We start from the raw sequence: 25,498 nt of genomic DNA, 5'->3' as shown, positions 1-25,498 counted from the left end.
CATGCCTATAATCCCAGTGGCTCAGGAGGCTGAGGCAGGAAGATCCTGAGTTCAAAGTCAGCCTCAGCAACAGCAAGGTGCTAAGCAACTCAGTGAGACCTTATCTTCTCTAAATAAAACACAAAATAGGGCTGGGGTAACCCCCTAAAAAAGAATAAGAAATTATTAACTTTTGCTATTGAATCTAAATTAGGTTCATAATTAAGATACGTTTAGGAAAATTTGTAGCTATATAAAATCAAATTATATTGGAAATATCTTAGCAACTGAACTAAGAACAGTAATTAATTGCTTGACTCTGTCTCCAGAAAAACTCAATGACAATTACATTTACAGATAAAACATCATCAAAGTAGAATATCAGAAATGTCTGATTCAATATATTTCCCACCTTATTAAGTAGATATCATTTATAATCATACATCATCAGGAGGATATTGAGGTATGTGGAAACTATGTAATTTACTCAAGGTTTCACACTCACTAATGGCAGATCAAGTATTTGAAACCAGACATTCTGGCTTCAGGTTTTGTATTTTAAACCATTACTCTATACCTAGTTCTCTGTAGAATAAACATATTGTTCACAAAAAGAGTTGTGGAGCTTTTAAAAAGTGAATTAAGGCACAGAAGTGCTGAAGATGGGGGACAGAAATATACAGTAAGGAATTCTCAGACTTCCAACCATATAATTAATATAGTAGGTGAGAATAATTCTATTGATTAGTTTGACAGGTACTAATACAATTTAAGGCTTGGATATGGAAAATGATAGATAATTTTTAAAATAATTTTTATTTGTTTTAATTAGTTATATATGACAACATGTCCTTTGGCACATCATGTATAATGATAGATGATATTTTTTAATACAGTGTTTGCCATATTTAAAATGGTTAAGCTGTAGAATACAAATCAACCAAAGGGTAGGGTCGTTGTTTTTTTTTTAACTATTGCAAATACAAAATTCTTTGACTGGATTATCTCAAATAATCCTGAAATTCTATCTCACAGAACCTGTCCTCTAAACCAGCAAATTATAACCTTTCTTACTATCTAGCTTCTTATACTGTGTTATATATATTCCTTAGGAGTTGGGACTAAGTCCTATACTTTTTCCTTTGTCTGTAGTATAAGTGGCCATCCATAAATATCTATTGTGTGAATTAATAAATAAAACAAATAGAAAAACAACAGGATACGAATAATGATATTCATATCTTGCATATATTAAAGAACCATAGAGTGGCAGAGAGGGAGGGAAGGAGGACAAAAGTGCTGGGGAGTGATATTGGTCAAGTTATATTGTTTAATTGTGTGCACATACAAATATGTAACAGCAAATATCTCCATCAATATGTACTACTATGATACACCAATAAAAAATGTGGAAAATATTTTTTAAATGACCAACCCACGTATGTAAAGCATGAATGGTTTTCACAGATAAAATATTGAATGGGAAAAGTCAAAGCCAAAATGAACTATATGATTTCATTTGTATAATGTACAAAGACAAGTAAACCGAATATATACTATTTGAACTCAGAAATAAGTGTAGTAAATATTTTTTCTAAATATCAATTGACATTTTTTTTGGGAAAAAATATGGAAAAACAGACCTTCATTCTCACAATTATTTAAAATTATTGACTTGAAAACACTATCACTGACCTGATATACATATAAATCCGGAAGAGAAAAAGGCTTTGTTGTATGAAGACAAATTGTCGGTTTGGGCGTAGGCAGCATACAGAGACATGTGTGAACAGGCACATTCCACATAATCTGCAGTGTCCTCAACCACTTTGCAAAACTGACTGTCAGACAACCAGCTGGAACAAAACACAATAGTCACTATTCCTCTTTCGTCAGTACTTAAGATGTTGAAATGTCTTTTGAAAAAAAAATTACTTGCTGAACTTAAGTGTTCTTTACTCAAGACCTAAGCAGACCACGTTTTGAAGAAGGAACACCAAAGGGAACATCTTGTCCAGGATGTGAGCCAACAAATTCCACCAGACACCTTAAGAAACAGTCTAAATACAACCACACCTGCCACAGCATTCCCAGTACCAAAGAAGCTGGTCTTCCAACAGTAATACCAGTCCCTGCCTATAAATGTAAGACAGACCCACTCTTCTCTATCACTCTAAAATCCTAAGAGATAACATAGCCATGATATATGTAGTTCTTGCCCTTCCATATGATTTCATAAGTTCTTGTATTTTGAACCACATAATTTTACTTGTATGCTATTCTAAGATTCCTTCCTCACCTTTTTTTTAAAAAAAATTAGAGCCAATCATATATGTTTTCCAATGTACTTCAAATGCTTCACTCTATAAATTTTCACTCATTTTGCATTCCCAGAGATTACAGGTTTATGCTCCCTTCCCTTTTAATGCATCTTGAGTCTGTGACTTTTCTAAGGACATATAACTTCATAACCTCAACTGTGGATCTGAGCTTGAAACTTTTCATTTGGGCTTGAAACCTTCATTTCTAATTATGCATTGAGGACTTCAGACTATGTAATGATGCTCCTTGACATATGATGGGGTTAACTCCTGATAAACCCATCATAAGTGTACAGTATTACAAGCTACAACTGCACTTAACCTATACAACCTCCTGCATATCATAGTTTAGCTACACAGTGCACCCTCATAATCATGCAGTTGACCAGGAGCCATGGCTTAGTGTTGCAGCTCAGCATCATGAGACAGTATCATGCCACATACCATCCATAAAGAAAAAAAGCAAAATTTAAAATTTGAGTATGAATTCTACTGAATGTATATCACTTCTGCTCTATTCTAAAATAGAAGAATACTAAGTTGAAACATCTTAAGCCAGAGACCATCTGCATTAGGTTTGAGATATGCCTTCAGGCATAGGAATTTCACTTCAAAATGTTTTTTTCACAGAAAAAGAAAGAGACTAACCAAAATTTTGCTGTTTCAGCAGACAGTTGGTTGCCCAACAAAGACATTAAATTTAGTTATAATTTTAGCTTTTGTGGCTAACACTCAAAAATATACACAATCCTAGACCTTCTTGACCAGCATTGCCTGGCCCTGCACCATTGATTGAGATCTGAGTGATAGTAACTACTCAGAAACTTGTGACCTTAGGTCAAGATAAAAGAAATAATTGCTTTTCTTCCCATTCCTATACCTGGCTTTAATCCTAAAATATATCCAACATGTTTGGACTAGAATTATATATCCTGCTGTTCTCTCTAAACATAGAGTGTCAGCTCCTGAACCACAAGCCCAGGTGAAAGGAAGACAAATAATGAATTTCCTTCCTTTCCAGAAAACTAACTGATGACTTCAGAAAAGTTATCTGAATTGAGCACGACTCATGTCACAACCTACAAAATGATCAATAATAAATAAATAAATGTGCTACACACAGTTAAATCACTTGGCTGAGCTTGCCATCTGAACGATACTAGATGATTCACTATGCTCCTCTGTCTTATTGTAGAGATTATTCTGTGGTGTTAGGTCACTGAGTGCCACCTCTATATCCAGTTCAAAAAAAATAGGTTTAATGGTGCTGGTATGTGGAAGGACTAAACTCTAATCTTCAAAAGTTGTTAATAAGTACCTTGCTGTAGCCTGATTTCAAAGGAGACAGAGAGATGTCTGAGGAAAAATTCTAGGCTCAACAGCATAAATCCTGTAGAGGACTTCATTGTTGTTAGTCAGGAGTTGTGAACTCTGATCTTTCACACTCAGAGACAATACCTGTAATAACAAAAGGAATAGAAAATTCAATGACATTTTCGAATCAATGTTAAGAATGAATTTCGCATACTAACCTATATTTCATTTTCATAATAGTTATCTGTTTTCTTCCAGTATTAATAGAGAGCTCACTTATCAATGCAGGATATCTGACTGGTCTTCCATCATGCACATTCTACCTCTGCTTCATTCATTCAGTGATATTCAGCTAACAGCACTCACTTTAACTATAATTTGCCAACTTTATCAAGAGTGAGGTATACAATTGGATATTAGAGAAAGCTATATTTTGTTACTTTCCATATGTGTGTGTGTGTGTGTGTGTGTGTGTGTGTGTGTGTGTATATATATATATATATATATATCTTATACAATTCATATACTGAGTAAAATAATTCAATAAAACATGAAAGAGACTTTTCCAACTATTTTGAAACTAAAAATTCTATAAATGGTTCATGAACATGAAAGACTGCTTATATTAATTCACCACATATAGTATCTGCCAAAACTCTCATCAAAGAGATGTATTCTGATCAGATATCTGCTAAAGAAAACATGAGATTCTAACAACATAATTTTTAAAATGATAGATTACCTTGTTTTTCAGAGCAGGAAGATTGTTACCAGTTATAAACCACTGCTGACTGCTATACTCTGTAAACTGGACTAATTTACATGAATTTTTCCCAGCCATTATTTGTGCATCTGAGACATCCAATAACTTCTCTGGAATTCTAATATAATTCCCTTCCTTTCCTTCAAACTTGTGCCCATTGATTTGCTGAGGATACCAGTGAAGAGCCAGTATTGACAAGTATGGGCAACTGTCAAGGATGGTTTTGCTTCTGCAAGAAAAAATAAATAAAAGATTCTGCAAAAATGGCGAGTATTTACAACCATATATCCGCTTAAATGTATTACATTTGGATTCTGCTCTTTATTACATAACAATGACATTACCAGCCCAGGAGCACTAAGTAAAATTTGCTTTCAGTTTCTTTATGGTTAACTGTTATGAACTTTTCCACAAAACTTTCCACATCTTCTTGACTAATCCTCCCTGTAACCTAAAACAAGGTTTTGTTGTTGTTGTTGTTGTTTTTGTTTTTTTTAAAGCTGGTTAATGGATATCAAGATACAATCTATGGCTGTAAAATGTACTTTTCTGTGTTCATAACATCAGTATTGGTGGAACAGGGTAAGAAAAGGGTATCCCCACTAAACTGAAGCACTGTTTGATTCAAGAACATCTTAAACCTTAGCTATATCAAGAGCCATGTTTCACCTAGAGGGTACCTCATGCCTTCCTAACCCATAAAAGCATTTGAACTAATATAACCATTTGGTAAGAAAAATGACTCTGAAGAGTGAGCTTTATTCATTTAATCTTCAGATTTGAAGATCTCCTAGGTATGATAAGATCCTGTGTGCAATGAAATTACTTTCAAACCTCAATATGTGTTGAAATCATTTGGAACTTGGCTTAAAATAGAACTATCTAGTTTATACTCAGACTTACTAACTCAGAAATCTTACTCACAAGAGGCGGTTGGCAGTCATAGGAATCTGGATTTGTAACCAGTCACCCAGAGAATCTGTTGCAACCTGTGAACCCATTATCATTGCAAACAATGAAGAGAAACAAAGATAAATCAGATCTGAAACATGCCTTAAAAATTATAGAGAACATCAGGTCATTAGTATAAGATTTATGCATTAAGTGTTTAAGTTACATGGACCAAAACAGATGTAGAGTATATATAATTAGGCCATTGATCTAAATGATACCTTGCCAAGACACCCTAAGCTAGTAAATGAAGAGAATCTTAAATGAAAGATTTGAGAAACAAAAGGAAAGAGCAAAGGATAACTTTTTCCTCTAAACTATATACCCTTCTCTAAAAAAAAAAAAAAAAAAAAAAACAAAAAAAAAAAAAACAAACAAACAAACAAAAAAAAACAAAACTTTTCCACAGCTTAAATGACCACAATTGAATCTGCACCTTCAATTATCTATACCTAACCCACCATTTATCCAGAGCTCTAGGTCCCAGTGTTCTATGAAAACACTTCAATTTCCATGGGTTACACATGCCTCAACACAACTTGTCAAAAATGCAATACAGTCTCCCCACTCAGCTTCCTAAATCATCATTGGGACTCCCCGCTTAATAGCTGCCACTACAGAACCCATGACCAGGCCACAAATCAACTAAGACCAATGAAGTCCACCCCCCATTGCTCCATTTTAGGCTCGTCGACCTGTAATCTACTGAGAATCTGACCAGTCAACACTACCATAGATTCTTCTATCTTGGCAAACCGACATTATATCACAATTATATCACAATGACTCTCCCCACCCTCGATAAAAACCAACCCTTCTTGGCACCTAACCTTTTATATTGATGCCCTTCAAATGCACTCATCTTGGTTAATCCCATAAGCTACTTCATACCTAGACTTAAGTGTGGGGGGCATATTAATATGTTGATCAATTGTTAATGTTGAATGGTCCCTATACTAATTCATTGTGACCAACCTCAGTGGTCACAGTGAATTAACAATAAACAATCCATGACATTGGTTGTATTTGGTTTTCAGGTGATTGTTCTGAATTCCATCATTTTTGACATTATCCTTGCTCAATTCCCACATCTTCTATTCTCACCAGATGCTCTTGATATTGCTTAAGACAATATATAGATATGCATAATTATGGTTATCTTTGTCTTTGGAGTTACTTAAGCAAAACAAAATAATAGTGATCTCTCTCATTTTTTATGTTCCATTAATTTGAACATTCATCTTCACTCAACAGTTATCCCCTATGTAATCCTTCCCTTCCTCCTACTGGAGATTGAACCCAGGGGCACTCTACCAATGAGTTACACCTTCATTCCTTTTAATTTCTTTTTATTTTTTAAGACAGGTCTCATGAAGTTGCCCAGGCTTGACTGGAACCTACCATCCTCCTCCCTCAGCCCTACAAATCTCTGGAATTACCACCTAGTTTTCCTATTTCTTGCTTTCCCTCTGCTTTAATTTCAACAACCTCTTCAACATGATGTTTCTAAAATACTAAATCTGATTCCTCCTTCACCCACCTCTCTCTCTCTCTCTCTCTCTCTCTCTCTCTCTCTCTCTCTCACACACACACACACACACACACACACACACAGAAACATTCTGTAGCTTAAGTGGGAACTTACTTTAAACAAATAAGCAATCCATGTCAGAGATTTCTGAAGACAGGATTAAAGAATATATCAAAGGTACTAAGAAGGAACTGCTAATCATTGGTCTCAGATAGACATCTAGGAGCAGTGGTAAAGAGAAGAAGCCTCCTAAAATGAGGCACCTGTGAAGTTATCGATACTTTGCTTATTTTTCAATAAAAACCTCAAACACTGGGACTCACCCTGCAAGGTTAAAGGGAGAGTACAGGGAAAAAGGGTGCTGGTTCTTTGTCTTAACCTTGTCACCCACTGGCACTCATGTGGAATGAAAGTCTGAACACCTAGGATCCATGAGGTTGGAAGGGAGTTGTTACAAAGCAGGACTGTGGGGTCAAGAAGCCCTGGAAGTGAGTCCATACTTCATCATAATCTGGTGACCAATGAAAAAATAAATAAATAGAAGGGAGGCCAGTACAATAGAGGATAAAAAATTGGAGGAGGGAAGAGGGGAGGTATACTAGGGATTAAAATGGAGCAAATTATATTCCATGCATGTATGACTGTGTCAAAACGAACTGATTGCTATGGGTTACAATGAGCTAACAAAAACATTTAAAAGAACTATATTATAGTGTATATATATACACTATATAACATATATATGTAACTATTATATATAAAACTCTCTCTCCATATATGTGTGTGTTGTGTGTGTGTGTATGTGTGTGTGTGTGTGTGTGTGTATATATATATATATATATATATATATATATATATATATATATATATATATAAAACCTTTGGTGAGGATTAAGTTGAACGTTATATAAATTTCAATATTATAATGTTATAATGTTTAATATTATAATTCACTCATATTCTTCAATTCAAAACTATGTCAAGACTAGAGCAGAGGTGTACAGTTAAGATCACTTATGTTATTATTTATATCTTGCTCTCTCTGATTAAAAGGCTACCACAAACCTTTTTATGTCTGTATTAACCATCTCTTTTAACTTTGCATGTCCTGGGACTTAAAAACTAACATTAAAAGTTTTAGGTATTCAACTGGTATTTTAGTTAACCTGCCAGAGTTCATAAAGGGATCTATAAATAAAGAGATGATTTAAATTATTATATGAGTTTTTAAATGTAGTCTTCAGAGTATCTGTAAATTTCAATGTAATAAACACTGATGACAGCATTCATTGAGAATAAATAATAAAATTGTTAAAAGATTTACATAAACTTAGTCTTAAGCAGATGGCACTCATTAAATAATGGTTATTGTTGTTTTATTCTTTTCAGTCACATACAACACCAGGATACACCCTGACATAATCACAAAAGTATGGAACAGAACCTGCTCCAATTCAGTCCCCAGCACTCCCCACCTCTGCTCCCTCTACTCCACCTATTCTTTTTCAATCCATTTAGAGTTTACTTTTTTTAATTAGCATCCTGTGAATACACCCAGTGTCAGGAACCACCATGCCACATCCATGCATGCTCATAAGAAACCTCAGTCATACTCATTCCACTGTTCTTCCCTTTTCCCATCTCTTTCTCCTTTTAAATCCTCTTCTCAATCTCAACTCTACTGATGTCTCCTATATTTTGATGAAATTCATCTTACTTTTTCCCCTTTCTCTTTCTCCTTTTTTAAATCCCTCATCCCTTATTTTCTATTAGCTTCCACCTATCAGAGAAAACATTCAACTCTTTACTTTCTGAGTCTGTCTTACTGCAGTTCCATCCATTTACAGGCAAACACCATAATGTCATTCATTTTTATGGCTGAGTATTGTGTATCTGTACACAATTGTGTGTGTGTGTATATATATATATATATATCCACTCAATTGTGTACATATACCACCTTTTCTTTATTCGTGCATCTATTGAGAGTCATCTAAGTTGGCTCCTTAGTTTGACTACTATGAATTGTGCTCCTATAAACATTAATATGTTGCATTACTATAGTATGCTGATTTAAAATATTTTGGACATATACTGAGGGGTAGGAAAGCTGGGTCATATGGTGGTTCTATTCTTAGTTGTTCAAGGAATTGCCACACTTTTTTCCGAAGAGGTTGCACCAATTTGCAGTCTCACCAGCAATGTATGAATGTACCTTTTCCCCCACATCCTCACCAACACTTATAATTTATTCTGGATAATTGCCATTCTGACTGGAATTAGATGAGATCTCAATGTAGTTTTGATTGCATTTCCTTAATTGCTAGAGATGTTGAACATTTTTTTTCATTTATTTGTTGACCATTTGTATTTCTTCTTTTGAAAAGTATCTGTTTAATTCTTTTTCCCATTTATTAATTGGGTTATTTGGATTTTTGGTGTTAAGTGTTTTGAGTTCTTTGCATATTCTGGATATTAGCACCCTGAGGAGCAGGTAGGAAAAATCTTCCTCCATTCTGTAAGCTCCCTCTTCATGCTCTTGTTTCCCTTTGAAGCAGAAACCTTTTAATTTGATACCGTCCCATTTATTGATATTTTTAGTTTATTTCTTGCACTTTAGGAGTCTTGTTAAGGAAGTCATTTTCTTCTAGCAGGCGCAGGGTTTCTGGTCTAATTCCTCGTTCTTTGTTATACTTTGAGTTAATTTCTGTGCAGGGTGAGAGGTAAGAGTCTAGTTTCATTCTTCTACATATGGACTTTCAGTTTGCCCATCACTGTTTGTTAAAAGGGCTATCTTTTTTCCAACATATATTTTGGCACCTTTATCTTACTATCAGAAAACTGTATTTACATTGATTTGTCTCTATGTCTTCTACTCTATTCCATTTCTTCATGCCTATTTTGGTGCCAATGCCATGCTGTTTTTGTTACTATCCTTCTGAAATATAATTCTAGATCCTATTTCCTCTGTGAAAATCAAGTTGAATTTCAATTTCCAGGCATGTTATATTATCAGCCACTTTTATGTTGTCAAACAAAATAAAACATTTTTTTAGGTCTCTAAATGCACTGTATTTTATTTTTTTCTTCTCCTCTGGCTAGCTTCTTGCCATGACACTCCAGCCCAAAGTTCAACAGAGTATGAGAGCTGTCTTTGGAAGCACAAGTAGTAGCATATCAAAACACTCCTAGGGCTGGGGCTATAGAGTTCAATGGTAGAGCACTCACTTCTCATGTGTGAGGCACTGGGTTCAATCCTTAGTACCACATGAAAATAAAATTCATAAAGATATTAATAAAAAAGACCCCTAAAGTTCAGAATCAGCTCCCCTTTTTTGGTTCTATTCAGAGTGTATCTTCTATTCATTGAATACATAAAAGTTGGAGACATGGCTGTTTACGACTTTTAAAACACACTTTGAAATAATAAGAATATATTGCTAACAGTACTCATTCATTTTTCTTCATGGAACTGTTAGGCTTTTTTCAAACAATTCGCTTAATTTGCCAAACAGGTACAATGCTTTGGCCAAATAATTCTCAGTTATATCAATGTCAATTTGCATCACATGTTGCTTGGTAAACAGTGAAGAAATGCATGTAAGGTACTATTGATGTATTAGAAGATACTTACTTTTCACTAGGAGAGCCACAGGTAAATTCAGTCAGCAGAGAAAAGGCAAAATCTTCAGTCACTTCTGTAAAGTGGCTGAATCCTCTTGTATCCTTGAGCTTTGGATTAACAAGAGCACAAAGAATCTCATAGAAAAGAGTTCTGCTTTTGGTACTGAAAACTTGATTTTTTCCTTCAACAGTTATCTAGAAAAAATTCAAGTATAAAAATATATACTTTAGGGCTGGGGATGTGGCTCAAGCGGTAGCTCGCTCACCTGGCATGCGTGCAGCCTGGGTTCGATCCTCAGCACCACATACAAACGAAGATGTTGTGTCCGCCGAGAACTAAGAAAAAAAAATAAATGTTAAAATTCTCTCTCTCTCTCTGTCCCCCTCTCTCTCTCACTCTCTCTTAAAAAAATAAAAAAATAAATAAATAAATAAAAAATATATACTTTAAAAATAAACTTCTTAAATTACATGTCATCTACATACTACATAAAATCTTTATTAACAGTTGTTAATGTTTACAAACATGAACCTATGAAGCATTTAAGAGAAACTGGTATTTCAAATACATTTGCGCTTTAAAATGCAAAAATAAACATTTAATTTTAAAAAAGACACAATAGCCAAAATATTTTCTATTTAATCTTTAATAGCCAAATGGTCACCTGGATCACTTAACTACAATAGTTAGCCTGATGAATTAAAACAAGTCCCATTTTTACACCACCCCCAAGAACATACATTCTTTTGACTAGCATATAAAGAAATAAATGCCTAGAGAATATTTTTTTATAATGGAAGTAGGATTATTTTTGTCTGTTTTTCAATGAACAGAAGCTACCATATGTCATTAAATTCTAATAATCAAATCAAGAAATTATTTTCAACCAATAGTACTCAAAACCACCTGGCATCCTTGTCTTTTTCAGAAAGTATGACCCTTCCTACTTTGGAAGACTACATTATTCATTATTGGAGGAATTAGAAAAATAGGGGGGAAAATCACCTTCATGGTTTTTCCTTGCCAGAATGAAGGAGCCCACATCTCAACTAATACCTAAGCAATGGTATGAAGCCAGTGACTTATTTTGTTCCATTTTAATATATCTAATAAGTTCCTGTTAATTTTTTAAACTCCAAGTCATCACTTTCTCTATATTCTACATTATGCTCTTCCTGCCAACATACATTATCAACTTGCACATAAACTTATATTAGCCTTAAAATGACTAACCAGTTTCTCCTGCTAAAGGAGCTCATGAGGGAGTTCTCCATATTTTTTTTGTGTGTGACTTAGTAACATTCCAAACTCAAAGAAGAACTCAAGATCTGAATTTATAGTAGCCACCTCAAAGATAGGAAGGGAGAATGCAGAATGATCCACAGGGGAAATACAACGAAAGGAACAGAATAACAATTTAACAATGAGGAAATTACAAAGGAAGATGAAAGAACAGCTGATTGGACACTGAAACAAGCAAACTGGTCATAACAAATGGAAAATAAGCTCAAGAAACTCTCCTAGAACTCAAAGAAAACGTAACAGACAAGTAGAACAAATCTCTCAGACACAAGCATACGAAAGAACAGATACAAGAAAAAAAAATACCACAGTTCTTTAATAAGCTAAAGAGACACTCCTGTCTAAAAGTTCAGAGATTACTTTCAATCAGAGGAAATTAAGAAAACAAAAAACACCAGACATATAATATCTGAGTGATTTTTTTAAAATATTAAAAAAAAGTCATACTAGAAATCAGAAAAATAAAACATAGTAACAGAGAAACAAAAATTCAATCTGACATGAGGCATTTCTGAAAATGAAATGCCAGAAGCCAACAGAGACACAGGTACATAATTTTAAGAACTAAAAGTTATGATCCAAAATTTCTAGAGTTTTTCAAACTGTTATCTATGTTCAAGGAAAACAATTCCTTTTAGTAGAGTGCACAAAATAAAACAAAAAGGGCATTTATATAACGCTTGGTTATTGTGGGCATTTCAGAGTTCTTACAACTTTATGTTAACTTCTTTAATCTTCCCAAGAATCCTCTGAGGAAAGTCCTAGTATGACCTTTGTTTCATTTCCAGGGAAAAAAACTGATTCAGAAAGAAAATAACTTAAGTCAGCCAGAACACAGTGTTGGTGACTGGCCAAACCCAGGAGGTGTTCCTGACAGATACCTGCACTGACTGCCCAAATCCTCCACAGGCTTGTCAAAAAACAACACAGATTAACTCAGGTCACAGACAACTTAGTTAAAATTATTGCAATTATAAAATACAAAATCAGTCAGTAAAATACAGATTGAAATCTAAGCCAATTAGTACTATTATAAATTATAGGTACAAGATAATCTTGGCATCAAATGCATAATATTAAAGTGTGTGTGATAAAAAATAAATAGTCTGGCTTTTTAAGGACATTTTACATAAACAGATACAAAAGAAACACCCAAATTATAGAAATTGACTTAAAAACAAGCAGAAGACTTAAAGCAACCATGGGAAAAAAATTAAAAACATGTCAGGGTTAAAAATAAAAGAAGCAACCATTGGAAATGGGAGATGGTCTACCAAACTTCCACAAAACAAATTATTCATATGCTCTTTCAAGTTTTCCAGAACACAAAATTAGACCTCCTGACTCATGTTTTATTAACCTCCAATTGCCAGGAAATCTAAATCTGGTAAAATTAAAATTGTAATATCAAATCCAGCAGGGTTTTAAAAGACTGATAGTGTTATTAAGGCAACTGACAGCTTTTAAAATTATTTTTACTGTACCATGCGTGGGAAAATCAGAGGCCAGAATATCATGTTATTGCAAAAATATGCCCAACCCCACTGTTGGATTTTATCTAGAAGTCTTCATATGAATCATTTAAAGCTATTGCTTTTTTTAGGACAATATTTGTATCATGCAAACATGAATAAATAACACTTCTAGAGTGTGTGATCTTATCTAAGATATTGAGATTTTAGTAAAAAAAACATTATGGAAAATAAAACAAACATTATGTAGGGTGGGTTCTGTTTCAAAGAACTTGGAAACTTAGAACTTAGAAACAGTTTTACCTGCAATAAAAGATTTTATGTAACCAAGTTCTATTCAGCCCTGGTAGATTTAGGCTGTAACTTCTGAAGCTGAGGTTGAAGTGTTAGTTTAACATGATATATATGAAAGGTTACTAGATGAAGTATAGGATTCCTTAAATTTCAGATGAGCACATAATAACTGGTTGCTAAATAAGTATGGCAAGTAAGTATTTTATGATGTATATATGCTTAAAATTTAGTTGTTGTTTATCTGAATTTCAAACTTAACTGGGCATCCTTTAATTTTATTGGTTAAGTTTTATAACCTTATCCATATGTGATTATCTATATCTTCAGTGCTTTGTTTTATTATTCTTGTAGTCTAATTATATAACTATGTCTAAAAAATGAAATATTTATTTTGTGGCATACAGTCATGCATAACTTAACAAGGGAGATATGTTCTGGGAAATGCATTGTGGATAGTTCTGTCCTTGTGAATATCACAGAGTACTTACTACCTGGTAAGTACCTACATGCAGGATATATGGTTTAGCCTACTGCTCCCAGGCTACAAATCTGTACAGCTTATTACTGTACTTAATACTATAGGTGACACATGGTAGTATTTGCAAATGTAAACACAGAAAAGCTACAGTAAAAATACTAATAGGAATTTATAATCTTATGGGAACACCATAATGTGGTCCATTATTGACTAAAATGTTTTTGTGTGGTTCATTCATGGCTGTATTTCATCAATACACCAGAATTTATTGAACTAGGCCCCCCTAGATAGCAATTTTTTGTTTTGATTGTTGTTATTACCGTAAGTAATGCTAAAATAAGCATTGCTGCCATACATGGTATTTGAACAAATGTTCCCAAACCCATTTGTTCTGTTTGAACACAACACCTATTAGGTATTCATCTAGAACAAGCTTTAAAAGTTATAACCCAAGAATTTCAGAGGTACCCCAATTTTTCCCATATTAAAAGGAAATATAAAGTTCCTTTTGGTAAAGCACACAAATAATCATAACAAAACAATCAAGATATATTATTTAATAACCACTTAAATCAGTGTTGATTCTTTTTTAAAAAATATTTATTTTTTAATTATAGGTGAACACAATCTCTTTATTTTATTTCATTTCATTTTATTTCATTTTATGTGGTGCTGATATCAAACCTAGTGCTTCATGCATGCTGGGCAAGTGCTCTACCTCTGAGCCACATCCCAACCCTCAGTGTTGATTCTTGACCAATGGTATATAACCATCTTATATAACTTACTGAGGAAAAGGGGCAGCAGAATTTTCTTATATCTTCTACAAAACATTTGATCTGAAGTTCTCTGCTCTACCCTACATTGTTCTCATATATGCTTTCCCTTGTCTTGGCCAAAATCAACTTGCTGATGTCCCATGCCATTTCATCATTAGAAAATTTAAGTAACATGGATGGGGGTCATGGCTCAGTGGCAGAGCACATGCCTCACACATGTGAGGCACTGGATTCAATCCTCAGCACCACATAAAAATAATAAATAAAACAAAATAAAGATATTGTGTCCATGTACAACTAAAAACAATATTTTAAAAAATTTAAGTAACATTATTTTCTGTAGTGAGATCACTATTTTCTAGAATGTTCTCTATGTGAAATAACAACCACTTCTCTGCTTTACAAGCTACTTGGCATGGCCTCTTCTTCTTACCTGTATACATAACAATTTTCTTTTTTATACTTTGAGCTTTATATTTTAAGAAATATCATGGGAAATAGAATAGACATGATATTCTAAGTCCCTGCTGTAAACATTTTAAATATTTAAAGGTCACTATGTTAGAAATATAGTATTAATAAATTCATACATATGTGATCAAAACTTTTTATACTTATACGTAAATGTGTTACTATAAAATATCTTGGTAAGAATCCCACACACACATTCTCATGTTTTCCTCTAATACTAACTCTTTTTATTTATCTATTTGCATGTATGTCCTTGGGCTCATATCTCCATTTAACTCCATCATTTGCAGAAGTGTAAATAAATAAATGGGTTTAAAACAAAACCTAGTTGGTCCACTCCAGGCCAAATTGAATGCCTAAAGTTATCTGGCCAATCCATAGCTTTTCCTTTTCTGGGAAAGTTTCCAGTGCCCAAGAGGAACAGAGAACAAGCAGTGGATAATTGTTCCTGTTTCATGGCATTTAAACTAAAAGCACTATGTAGATGAATACCTACTCCAAATCCTCTTTTTTTAAACTAAATTATTTATTTATTCTAATTTGTTACACATGATGGCAGAATGCAATTCACAGAGCACAGTTTTTCAAGTCACTGATTATACATAAAGTATTTTTCACACCATTTGTGTCTTCATACATGTACTTAGGATAATGATGTCTAACTCATTCCACCATCATTCCTACCCTTCTATTCCCTCCCTCCCCATCCCTTTCCTTTTCCCTTTCTAAATTTCCTCCATTCCTCTCATATTCCACTCCATCACCATTATGAGTCAGCCTCATCATATCAAAGAAAACATTCAGTTTGGTTTTTTGGGATTGGCTTGCTTCACCTAGCATTATATTCTCCAACTCCATCTATTTACCTGCAAATGCCATGATTTTATTCTCTTTTAATGCTGAGTAATATTCCATCATGAATATATACCAAAGTTTCCCTATCCATTTATTTACTGAAGGGCATCTGGGTTGGTTCCACAATTTAACTACTGTGAATTGTGCTGCTATAAACCTTGACATGACTGTGTCCCTGTAGAATGCTGTTTTTAAGTCCTTTGAGTATAAATCGAGGAGTTGGATAGCTGGGTCAAATGGTGGTTCCAATGGGAGCAAATCTTTACCACAAGCACTAATCTCTAGAATATATAAAGCACTCAAAAACCTTAACACCAAAAAACAAATAACCCAATCAATAAATGGATTAAGGAACTGAATAGACACCTCTTAGAAGAGGATATACAATTAATCAACAAACATATGAAAAAATGTTCAACATCTCTAGCAATTAGATAAATGCAAATCAAAACTACTCTAAGATTTCATCTCACTCCAGTCAGAATGGCAGTTACCAAGAATACAACAAAAATAAGTGTTGGCAAGGATGTGCAGAAAAGGGCATACTCATACATTGCTAGTGGGACTACAAATTGGTGCAAGTCCTCTTTTTATGACTGCAAAAACAATAGAGGTCAAATGCCAAAGACAAGTGAACAGCTTCTGGAGAATCAGAAAGAGCCTGCAGCTTCCAACATCTGTTCTGCCTTTCTAGACTTTGAACTATTTTTTCTGCTGCACAAGATTATGCAAATTGAATACTGAGGGTGTCAAACAGGCATCACTCATATCCAAACAAAAGTTCATTGTCAGGTATGATGAATTCTACTCTTATATTTAGAAGTTTAGTGTTATCATAATTCTATGTATGTGATATAATAGAATGCGACTTTTGTTTTGGTTTTCTAATTTGTCAAGTTTTATTAAACCAAGTGTTTCCATTTGCAAGTTTTTCTTACCTTTTCTATTAGATGCATCACAGCACTGAGCTGTTCGTCCGTGTTCTCTGTAGCTACATTCATGTTAATGTTGTGGAGCACTCTGTTAAGAATGTCTTCATCAAGGGGCTGATGTAGCTGATCAGCAAGGCCCCAAATCGCCTGTGACTCTGCATCAGAGACAAGAGTGATGTTGGCAGTACCATATGCTTTATCAATTCTGGCATCACCTTTTGGGCCCAAAAGCACAATCTGAAAGCATTTAGGAAATGGACTTGAATACCCTATATCTGGCGTTAGGTTGACATCCAACATGGTGTTGCTCTGGCCAGGTTCAAAGACCAATGTGCCTTCATTTCTCATAAAATACTTTACAGAAACAGCTGGAGATATGAGAGTACGACCAATTGTTTCAGCACTCCTCAACTCCTGCAAAGGAAACAATAACATATAAGTGAAACTATGTTGTCTCTGAACATGCCATAAACAAAATTTTATTCGTAAAAATAAAATTCTATTTTTGTTAAATAAACTGATGGGCAATATAGGGCTTTATATGTTTTCTAATCTAATTAAAAATTTGTAGAGATAAACATACATCATACAGTAATGGAGTTTGGAAAGACAGGTTCTTTTGAGTGAAAATATCAAAGAAGAGAATTAGAAAAGAAATGTTGCTTTTTCCCCATAAATGTCTCCCAAGTGAACACACTAAAAGTTGTGCTTTAGCTTACACATGCTGGAGAACATACGTATGAAGGAACAAAAGAAATATTAACATTTCATTCCTACCTGAAAATTTGTTGGGGAGGTAGTTGTAAAGTAGGGAGGATAAAGAGGAGGCAGAGAGAAGGAAGGAGAAGGAAGAATAAACTGGTCTCTTGCTCACGCTTAAATACAGGAATGCAGGAATGTGTTATAAGGTCCTAAGTGCATATATCTCTCATATTTTCAGTTTGGTTATTAAAAAGTATTCAGAAAGTGAAACATGAATACTTAGTCACAAAAGAATGAAAGGAATTCACATTTATTTACAACTGAGCCAACAACTGTGAAACTCATAGTATAGCCCAGGATTGCAAAATATAGATGCAGAATTAAAGAGCAGGTCACTCATAGGAACTATTATTCTAGTGAAGACTTACAGAAAACAGAAGAGCTATGGAATTAATTATCTATTAATACATGGTGTTTTATGACCAAAAAAATAGACAAAGTAAGGGAAGGGAAAGGTCAGGGCACAATTTTACATAATGCTGGTTACAAAAGCTCTTGAGCTGATATTAAAAAAGACCTCAGTGAAGTAAAGAAATAGGTTACATGATGATCTCAGCAGAAATATTCTAGATCTCAGGAGAAATATTCTAGGCAGGAAGAAGAGCAATCACAAAGTTCCTGAAGTAAGAACCATCTTAGTATAAGAGAAGAAACCAGGAGGCCAGCGTGACTGGAAGCTCACATGAGAGGTTGAAGGGGTCATTTGGGGTGGGCACATGATTGGAAGCATGGAACATACAAGAAAGTGGCCCACTTCATTCAATGTTTTCATCAGCGTTCAGGCTGTTATCTTTATTAGTCTTTTAACAGGAAATAAGCACAGAGGCAGGAAGAAGGCACACGTTTTTGCAATAGTTCATATGAGAAATAGTGGTAGCTTGATTTAGGGTCCCAGGAGTGGAAAGATTTGAAGTACCCAGACTGGGAATGTATTTTGAATATAGAGTTAAGAGGACTTTATGATGAATTCAATGCTGGGTTAAAGGAAAAGGAAAATTGAGGATAAAGTCTAGCAGTTGGCTTTAATGAATAAGTAACTGCATGAATGATAAAAAGCTAGGGGAAATATTGTTGAAGGAGATATCAAGAGTCAATTATCATACATATTAAGCCTGAGATGTCTCAGACACTGAAGCAAAGATTTCAAGTAAGAAAAATCAGATACATGAGTCTGGAAAAGGGGAGGCAATTGACAAAAATTTGGGAGTCCTCAGCTTTCAGGTAACACTTATAGGTCGGCATAGTATAGCCTGGAGAGTGAGTCTGGGTAGATTCCAACAGGCATCATCACCTACATTGACATCAGAGAGGAACTCCCAGTGAGGTAATATTAAGAGCAGGAAAGTACCACAACCTAGACACCCAAAGGGAACAGCATCCTTCAGGAAGAGGAAGTAATCAACTATTTCAAAAAATTAACAGTCCATGAAGAAAGTCTTTTAAAATCATCTGCAGAACAATGATAGAACAAAAACCTTACTGAAGGAAACTACTCAAAAGCTTATTGGCTTTTGTATTTTAAATGGTTACACTACAAATATGCATTGAATATTATATAACAAAAATCAGAACATGTTGGATGGGTATTTAACAAACATTGTTGAATGAAATAAGGATGCCTCAGAACAACATGCCTCAGAACACAATTTCAAAAATTTAATTTTCATAACTTCCTAAACAGGTAGACCCAAAAAACATATGGTGGATGGTAAAACTACAGATAAAAGCAATGGAGTAGTTAAACATGAAATTCAGTAATAGAGGTTATCTGTAAGATAACCTCTTATATCAGAGAGGGGTTCATGGCCCCTAGTTTTAAATTCCTGGTAAAGCTGGATTTCTCACAGAGGTGCTGGTGTTTGATTAGTATGAACTGCATATATACATTTGTCCACTGTTTTCTGGTAGAATTTGTTTCGTAATTCCAATATTTAAAGGAAGTAAAAAAATCAAAATGTTCTTATATTTATAAAAATGTGGCACAAACAATCAGCAGTATGCTATTGGAAAGTCAATATAGAAACATTTGAATAAACAGGCATTATAAGAATAAGAAGTAAATTCACAGTGTTTCTTGAACTTGTGTACTCTGAGCTATTGCACAAATATATAGATGATTAGCATCTGTTTTGAAATTTGGTTTAAAATATAGATGATTAGAATCTGTTTTCAAATTTGGTTTAAAATATAGATGATTAGAATCTGTTTTCAAATTTGGTTTAGCTATAGGCCTATTTAATGGAAGCATAACTAGAATGGGTGATCTTTTCATTATTTCAAGTAATTAGGATGGAAAATTTCTTCTTTATATCATCAAGACTTAAATATTGGAGAATATATGCTGCCTGTATTTATGTATATGGGAATGTATTTATGTATATGGGAATGCTGACCTAACAAAGTATATGGATGTTATAGTGACTATTCTAACTTCATTAATCTCTCCTAAGTAAAATGAAAATCATTATCATCATAACAAAATGGTGACTTGGTTCATTACTGTGTTCTCATCTTGCCAGTTCTTGGAAAGCAAAATTACACAGCTTTATCTTCTAGCAATATGCCTAAAATTCAGAAAGAAAGAAAGGCAGGGCAAAGAAGCAACAGAAAGTTATGCAAATGAAATGAAACACCAGAGAGGTAAAATTATATTTTGATTTTTTTAAAATCATACTTGTTACTTTTCAATAATTGTAGATTAGCCTGCATTTATAAGAATAATAAAAAGAGATTTCTTGCACCCTTTATTTAGTATCCCTTATTGGTGGCATCTTGCATAACTATAATATAAATCATTACCATGGTACTGGCATTAATATAGACAAGATTATCAAGACATTTTTTTCTTTTTCTTTTTGGTACCAAGGATTAAACCCATAGGCACTTAACCACTGAGCCATGTTCCCAGCCCTTTTTATTCTTTATTTTGAAATAGGGTCTTGCTAAGTTGCTGAAGCTGGCTTTGAACTGCCTCAGCCTCAAAGAATCCTTCAGTTGACTTTTGTCTGCACTCTATGCCACCCCCTCTTTCATCTTTGGAAACCACTAAACTCCAATTCGATGATTTTTTAAATTTTAGGAATATTATATAAATGATATCATACAGTATATAATTTGGGGATTTTTTTCACTTAGCATGATCATGCGGAGGTGACTCTGGTTGTCATATGTATCAATAGATTATTTTTAATTATTACTGAGTTGTGGTTCAGGGTATGGAGACACTACAGTTTAACTATTCACCCATTAAAAAGAAAATGTTGTTGGGGCCTCAGTAGCTCAGTTGGTTGAGCATTTGCCTTGCATGTGTGAGGCACTGGGTTCAATCCTCAGCACTACATAAAGGTATTGTGTCTACAACTAAAAAATATAAATAAATAAATAAATAAACATAAAAAAATTTAAAAAATTTTAAAACAGAGTGGATATTTTCTTTTATAAAAAATCTGCCTTGCTTTAGTTTTGTGCTATTATGAATAAGCTACTATAAACATTGATGTGCAAGATTTCATGTGAACATAAGTTTTCATTTCCCTGGAATAAATGTCCCAGGAGTGCAATCGCTGGGTCATCTGGTAGTTCATGTTTAGTTAAGAAACCAACAAATTCTGTTCCAGAGTGGCTATACCATTTAATATTCCCATGTGCAGTGAGTAAGTGATCTGAGCTAGTATCTTTGAATCCTTCCAACATTTTTTGGTATGGTCACTGATGTAATTTTTGCTGTTCTAAGTGTATACAATGATACTTCATTGTGGTTTATAAATAGGCATTTTGATGAGAGCTAATGATGTTGAATATCTTTTAATGTTCTTTTTATTCATATATAAATCTTCTCTAATGTCTCTTCATGTTTGTTTGTTTGTTTGTTTTCTCTGTTTTTGCTTATCATGTCTTCCTTCCTGGTGTTCAACATTTTTTCTTTTTATAATTCCCTTTCTAGTTAGAAAACTTTAGCTTAGCTATTCTTTCAGAATAGGTCTGTGGGCAATAAATTATTTTTTTTTCCTTTTATAATGCCTCAATTTCTCCTTCATTTGTGAAGGATATTTCTCCTCAAAATCGAATTCAGGGTTGATGGTTCTTTTACCTCAGCACTTGAAAAATGTTGTACCACTTTTACCTGATCCCATGATTAGTAAGAAATCTGCTATTGTTCAAGTTGGTTTTGTCCCATAGATATTCATATTTTCTCTTTCTCTCAATATTTCTCTTTGTATTTAATTTTCATATGTATCATATCTTGCTTGGAGTTTTCTTAGTTTCTTTTTGGATTTACAGATTACAATCTTTAGGAAATTTTGCATTCATTATTCTTTCAAGTATTTTTCATTCCTGATTTCTCTTTCTTTCAGGATTCTAATGACACAATGTTAGATCTTCTGTTACTGTTACATTGGGAGGCTCTTTTTATCTTTTTCAATCTATTTTCCTTTTGCTGTTTAGATTGGATAATTTCTATTATTCTATCTTCAAAGATCATTATTCTTTACTTTTCTCCCTTCATTCTGCTACTGAGCCTATCAATTCACTTTCAGTTATTGCAAGTTTCACTCTTAAAATTTCCATTTTCTCTTCTTTGTCTTCTATTTATTTGCTAACACTTCCCATTTCTTTGTTGAAACTTTTTACTTTTCTCGTTTCAAGAATGTTTGTAATTGCTAATTGAAGGATTTTTATTGGTTCTTCTTAGTTACACACGACAGTGGAATCCATTTTCATATAGTTATACGAGCATAAATTGTATTTTTTTCTAATTAGAACCCCATTCTTGTGGATATGCATAATGGTAAAATTCACTCTAGTACACCTATAAATGTACAAAGAAAAACTATGCTAAATTCATTCCACAGTCTTTCCATTTCCTATTCCCTTGCCTTCATTCCCCTTTCTCTAATCTACATAATTTCTATTCTTACACTAGCCCCTCCCTTAATGGGGGTTAGCTTCATTGAAGCCTTTTGATGATGGCTCTATTACAATGTCAGATACTTTTACTTCTGCCATCTTACTATAGGCACCTGTTGATCCTTTTTATTTTTATTTTTTTCATTACATTTTAGGTCTCTTTGAATTATTAATAGAACAAATGATTGATAAATGAAACATGGACATTTTGGATGTTATTTTACAAGATTTGAATATTATTTAAGTCTTCTGTTTTAGTTGGCTTCTTTTGAGATTGCTCTGGCAAAGGAAGGGAAGATGTACTTTATTACTGACATGTGAAAGTATAAGCCTAATTTTCCCACTTGTTCTCTGTTGACAGAAGGAGATTCCTCATTATTGCTAAGTGCAGGTGGGAGTTTGATTCCAAACTCATCCTCAACTGATACTTCCCTGACTGAGAAGAGCATTAGTACCTTCCTACTGCCTCCCCAGAGGATCCCTGAACACCATGAGGGAGCTGGGTTCCATTTTATTCTACTAGATAATGATGAAAGTCCTGACACTCCACTTGGTCTCTCTAATACTGTGCCAGAAGAGAGCCTGAAGCCTCTGGCAAGGTAGAAATCTAGATTCCTCATCCATTCTTTGCTGGTGTGTGGAAACAGATTTTTTTCTGGGGTGATTGGCTGAATTAGTATCTATCTTGCTAGGCTACTCTTTTTCTGTTCCTTTCACTAGAGACAGCAGATTTTGTGAGGGCTTTAAAAAAATCTCCTCCCATTAGTGTTTCTGTGTATCATTACTTTTAGCTCAAAGTCTGGGATTCAAAGCATAAAGAAAACACTGGGAACCCACCACTGTTTTACCACTTGGGTCCCCAGCTCTCTAGCTCCTCTGCTTTCTCCTCTCCAGCTTTAAGAGTCTTCTGATGTTGTTTATAGATAATTTTGATTGTCTTCAGTTGTACTTATTGGGAAAGTTACATTGACTCCATCTTCCCAGAAACAGAAGCCCTCCATTCCTAGAAAACTTTACAGATTTCATTCTTCACTTTCATTTGGGTTTGTTGAAATGGCATTGGTATAACAGCACTGCCATGAATACTCTTTACTAAGTTTATTGTTTATTGCAAGGTACTATTTGTATTTGTCAGAATTAATAGGGGATTAATATACATTCTATAGATGTATGTTGAAAGAGAGAGAATTATAAGAAATTAATTCATGCAGTTATGGTGACAAACGAATCCCAAGATCTTCAGGGTGATATGGCAATCTGGAAATCAGCGAAATTTTATGGTTTAGTAATAGCCCAAGTGTGAAGGTCTGAGAACCAAGAAAACCAATGGTGTAGTCACAATTCAGAATTCAGTAGGCCTGAAACTCAGGAAAAGCCAATGTTTCAATATGACTGTGACAGCAAGAAAAACTGTGTTTGAATTCAAAGATTATTAGGCAGGAAGAATTCCTCTTTACTCAACTGAGCTTTTTTTGTTCTATCCAGACCTCTACATGATTGTATAATGCTCATCAACATTAGGAGGGCAATCTGTTTTACTCTGTCTACTGATTTAAATGTAAATCTCATCGAAAAATGCCCTTGTAGAAACACAAGAGTAAGGTTTGACAAAATATATTAGCGTCCTGTGGGCCAGTCAAATCAACATATAAAATTAATCATAATAGTAGGGAAAACTAGAAATTAATGACATATATTGTCCCATAAATGTCCTTTAAGAGCTACATGTTAGTGACAACATGTCTTACCAAGAGTCACTTATGATACATCTAGAAAAAGTGTAAAGAAATATGTTAGTGATATTGGCATCAGATTCTTCATTTGGCAACTTCAATTATTCTATCATCTATATGTATCACCAGTATAAAATAGTTTAAATGTACTTCAAATCTCTTTTATCAGCTGCTTTTCATCTCCAGCCCCCCCTCTATTCTCCCAAGTAGTGAGCATGTAGTGATATGTGTCATGGAAGAAGAGCAAGAATGAAGCATGTGCTTTTTTTCTCTCATTTTTCTTCCTATCTTAAATACTATAAGAAAAAATACTAAGATCTTCCAACTATAAATCAAAATACTTCTATCTGCAACTATACCATACCACCTCAAGATATGTAGAATACAGTTTATTTCTAGGGTCTCATGTAACAGAATGTTGTTTTTTGTGAGTTGATCTATATTCTGTTACAAAGGTAATTACTCTGCCTGGTGAACCTGCAGGACAGCTTACTATTCACAGTGCTAGGCCTGGTCTCCCATGCATGTCTACAGCTCACTGGCCATACACACGTTGTATTTTATGCACAAAATTGGTTTTTGAGCACAGAACAGTTGTATCACCTAATAGTGATACAACCAAGCATATATTGTACAAAAATTCTAATAAAACTTTGTAATCTTGAGGTCTAGAGTCACCAAGTATGGGCTACTTAAACAGTATAAATAATAGGACTGTCTAGAATGATAGCTTTCAAACTGTGGGTTTTCTGGGGCTACAAGAGTCAAGAGGGGAAAAAAAGAGAGGGCTGAGGGACCATCTCTAATCCCACAAGCATGCCTTGTGTAAAGAAGATACATATTCTTGTCTTAGCTATTTAAGAGTTTTGCTGTTAAAGTAAAAAATCAACATTCAAAAGTATAGGGCACTGTTTGGGCTAACTAGATCTGGTGACTTGGTGTTAACAGCATTGTTCTTGGGAGCCTCCTATACCCATCTGCTCCTTGCCTTTACCCTGAAGTCACCTAATAGGATGATTGTGAAAATG

The 25,498-nt window shown here is 34.1% G+C and overlaps 1 protein-coding gene across 1 annotated transcript in view; it reads right to left on the bottom strand.

Annotated features, from left to right (window-relative positions):
- Positions 1-3,635: 3,635 nt before the first annotated feature.
- Positions 3,636-25,498, bottom strand: part of LOC101970633 (adhesion G-protein coupled receptor V1-like) — a 105,762-nt gene continuing 83,899 nt past the window's right edge. The window contains 5 exon segments of the mRNA XM_078036158.1: positions 3,636-3,758; positions 4,357-4,606; positions 5,302-5,430; positions 10,494-10,591; positions 17,074-17,481. Of these exon segments, the coding sequence (XP_077892284.1) occupies positions 3,636-3,758; positions 4,357-4,606; positions 5,302-5,430; positions 10,494-10,591; positions 17,074-17,481 (1,008 nt within the window).

Source organism: Ictidomys tridecemlineatus, unplaced genomic scaffold (genome assembly GCF_052094955.1).
Source record: "Ictidomys tridecemlineatus isolate mIctTri1 unplaced genomic scaffold, mIctTri1.hap1 Scaffold_215, whole genome shotgun sequence".
Taxonomy (NCBI): Eukaryota; Metazoa; Chordata; class Mammalia; order Rodentia; family Sciuridae; genus Ictidomys; species Ictidomys tridecemlineatus.
Note: the sequence above shows the minus strand (reverse complement) of the source record. Positions and strands in the feature narration are given on the sequence as shown.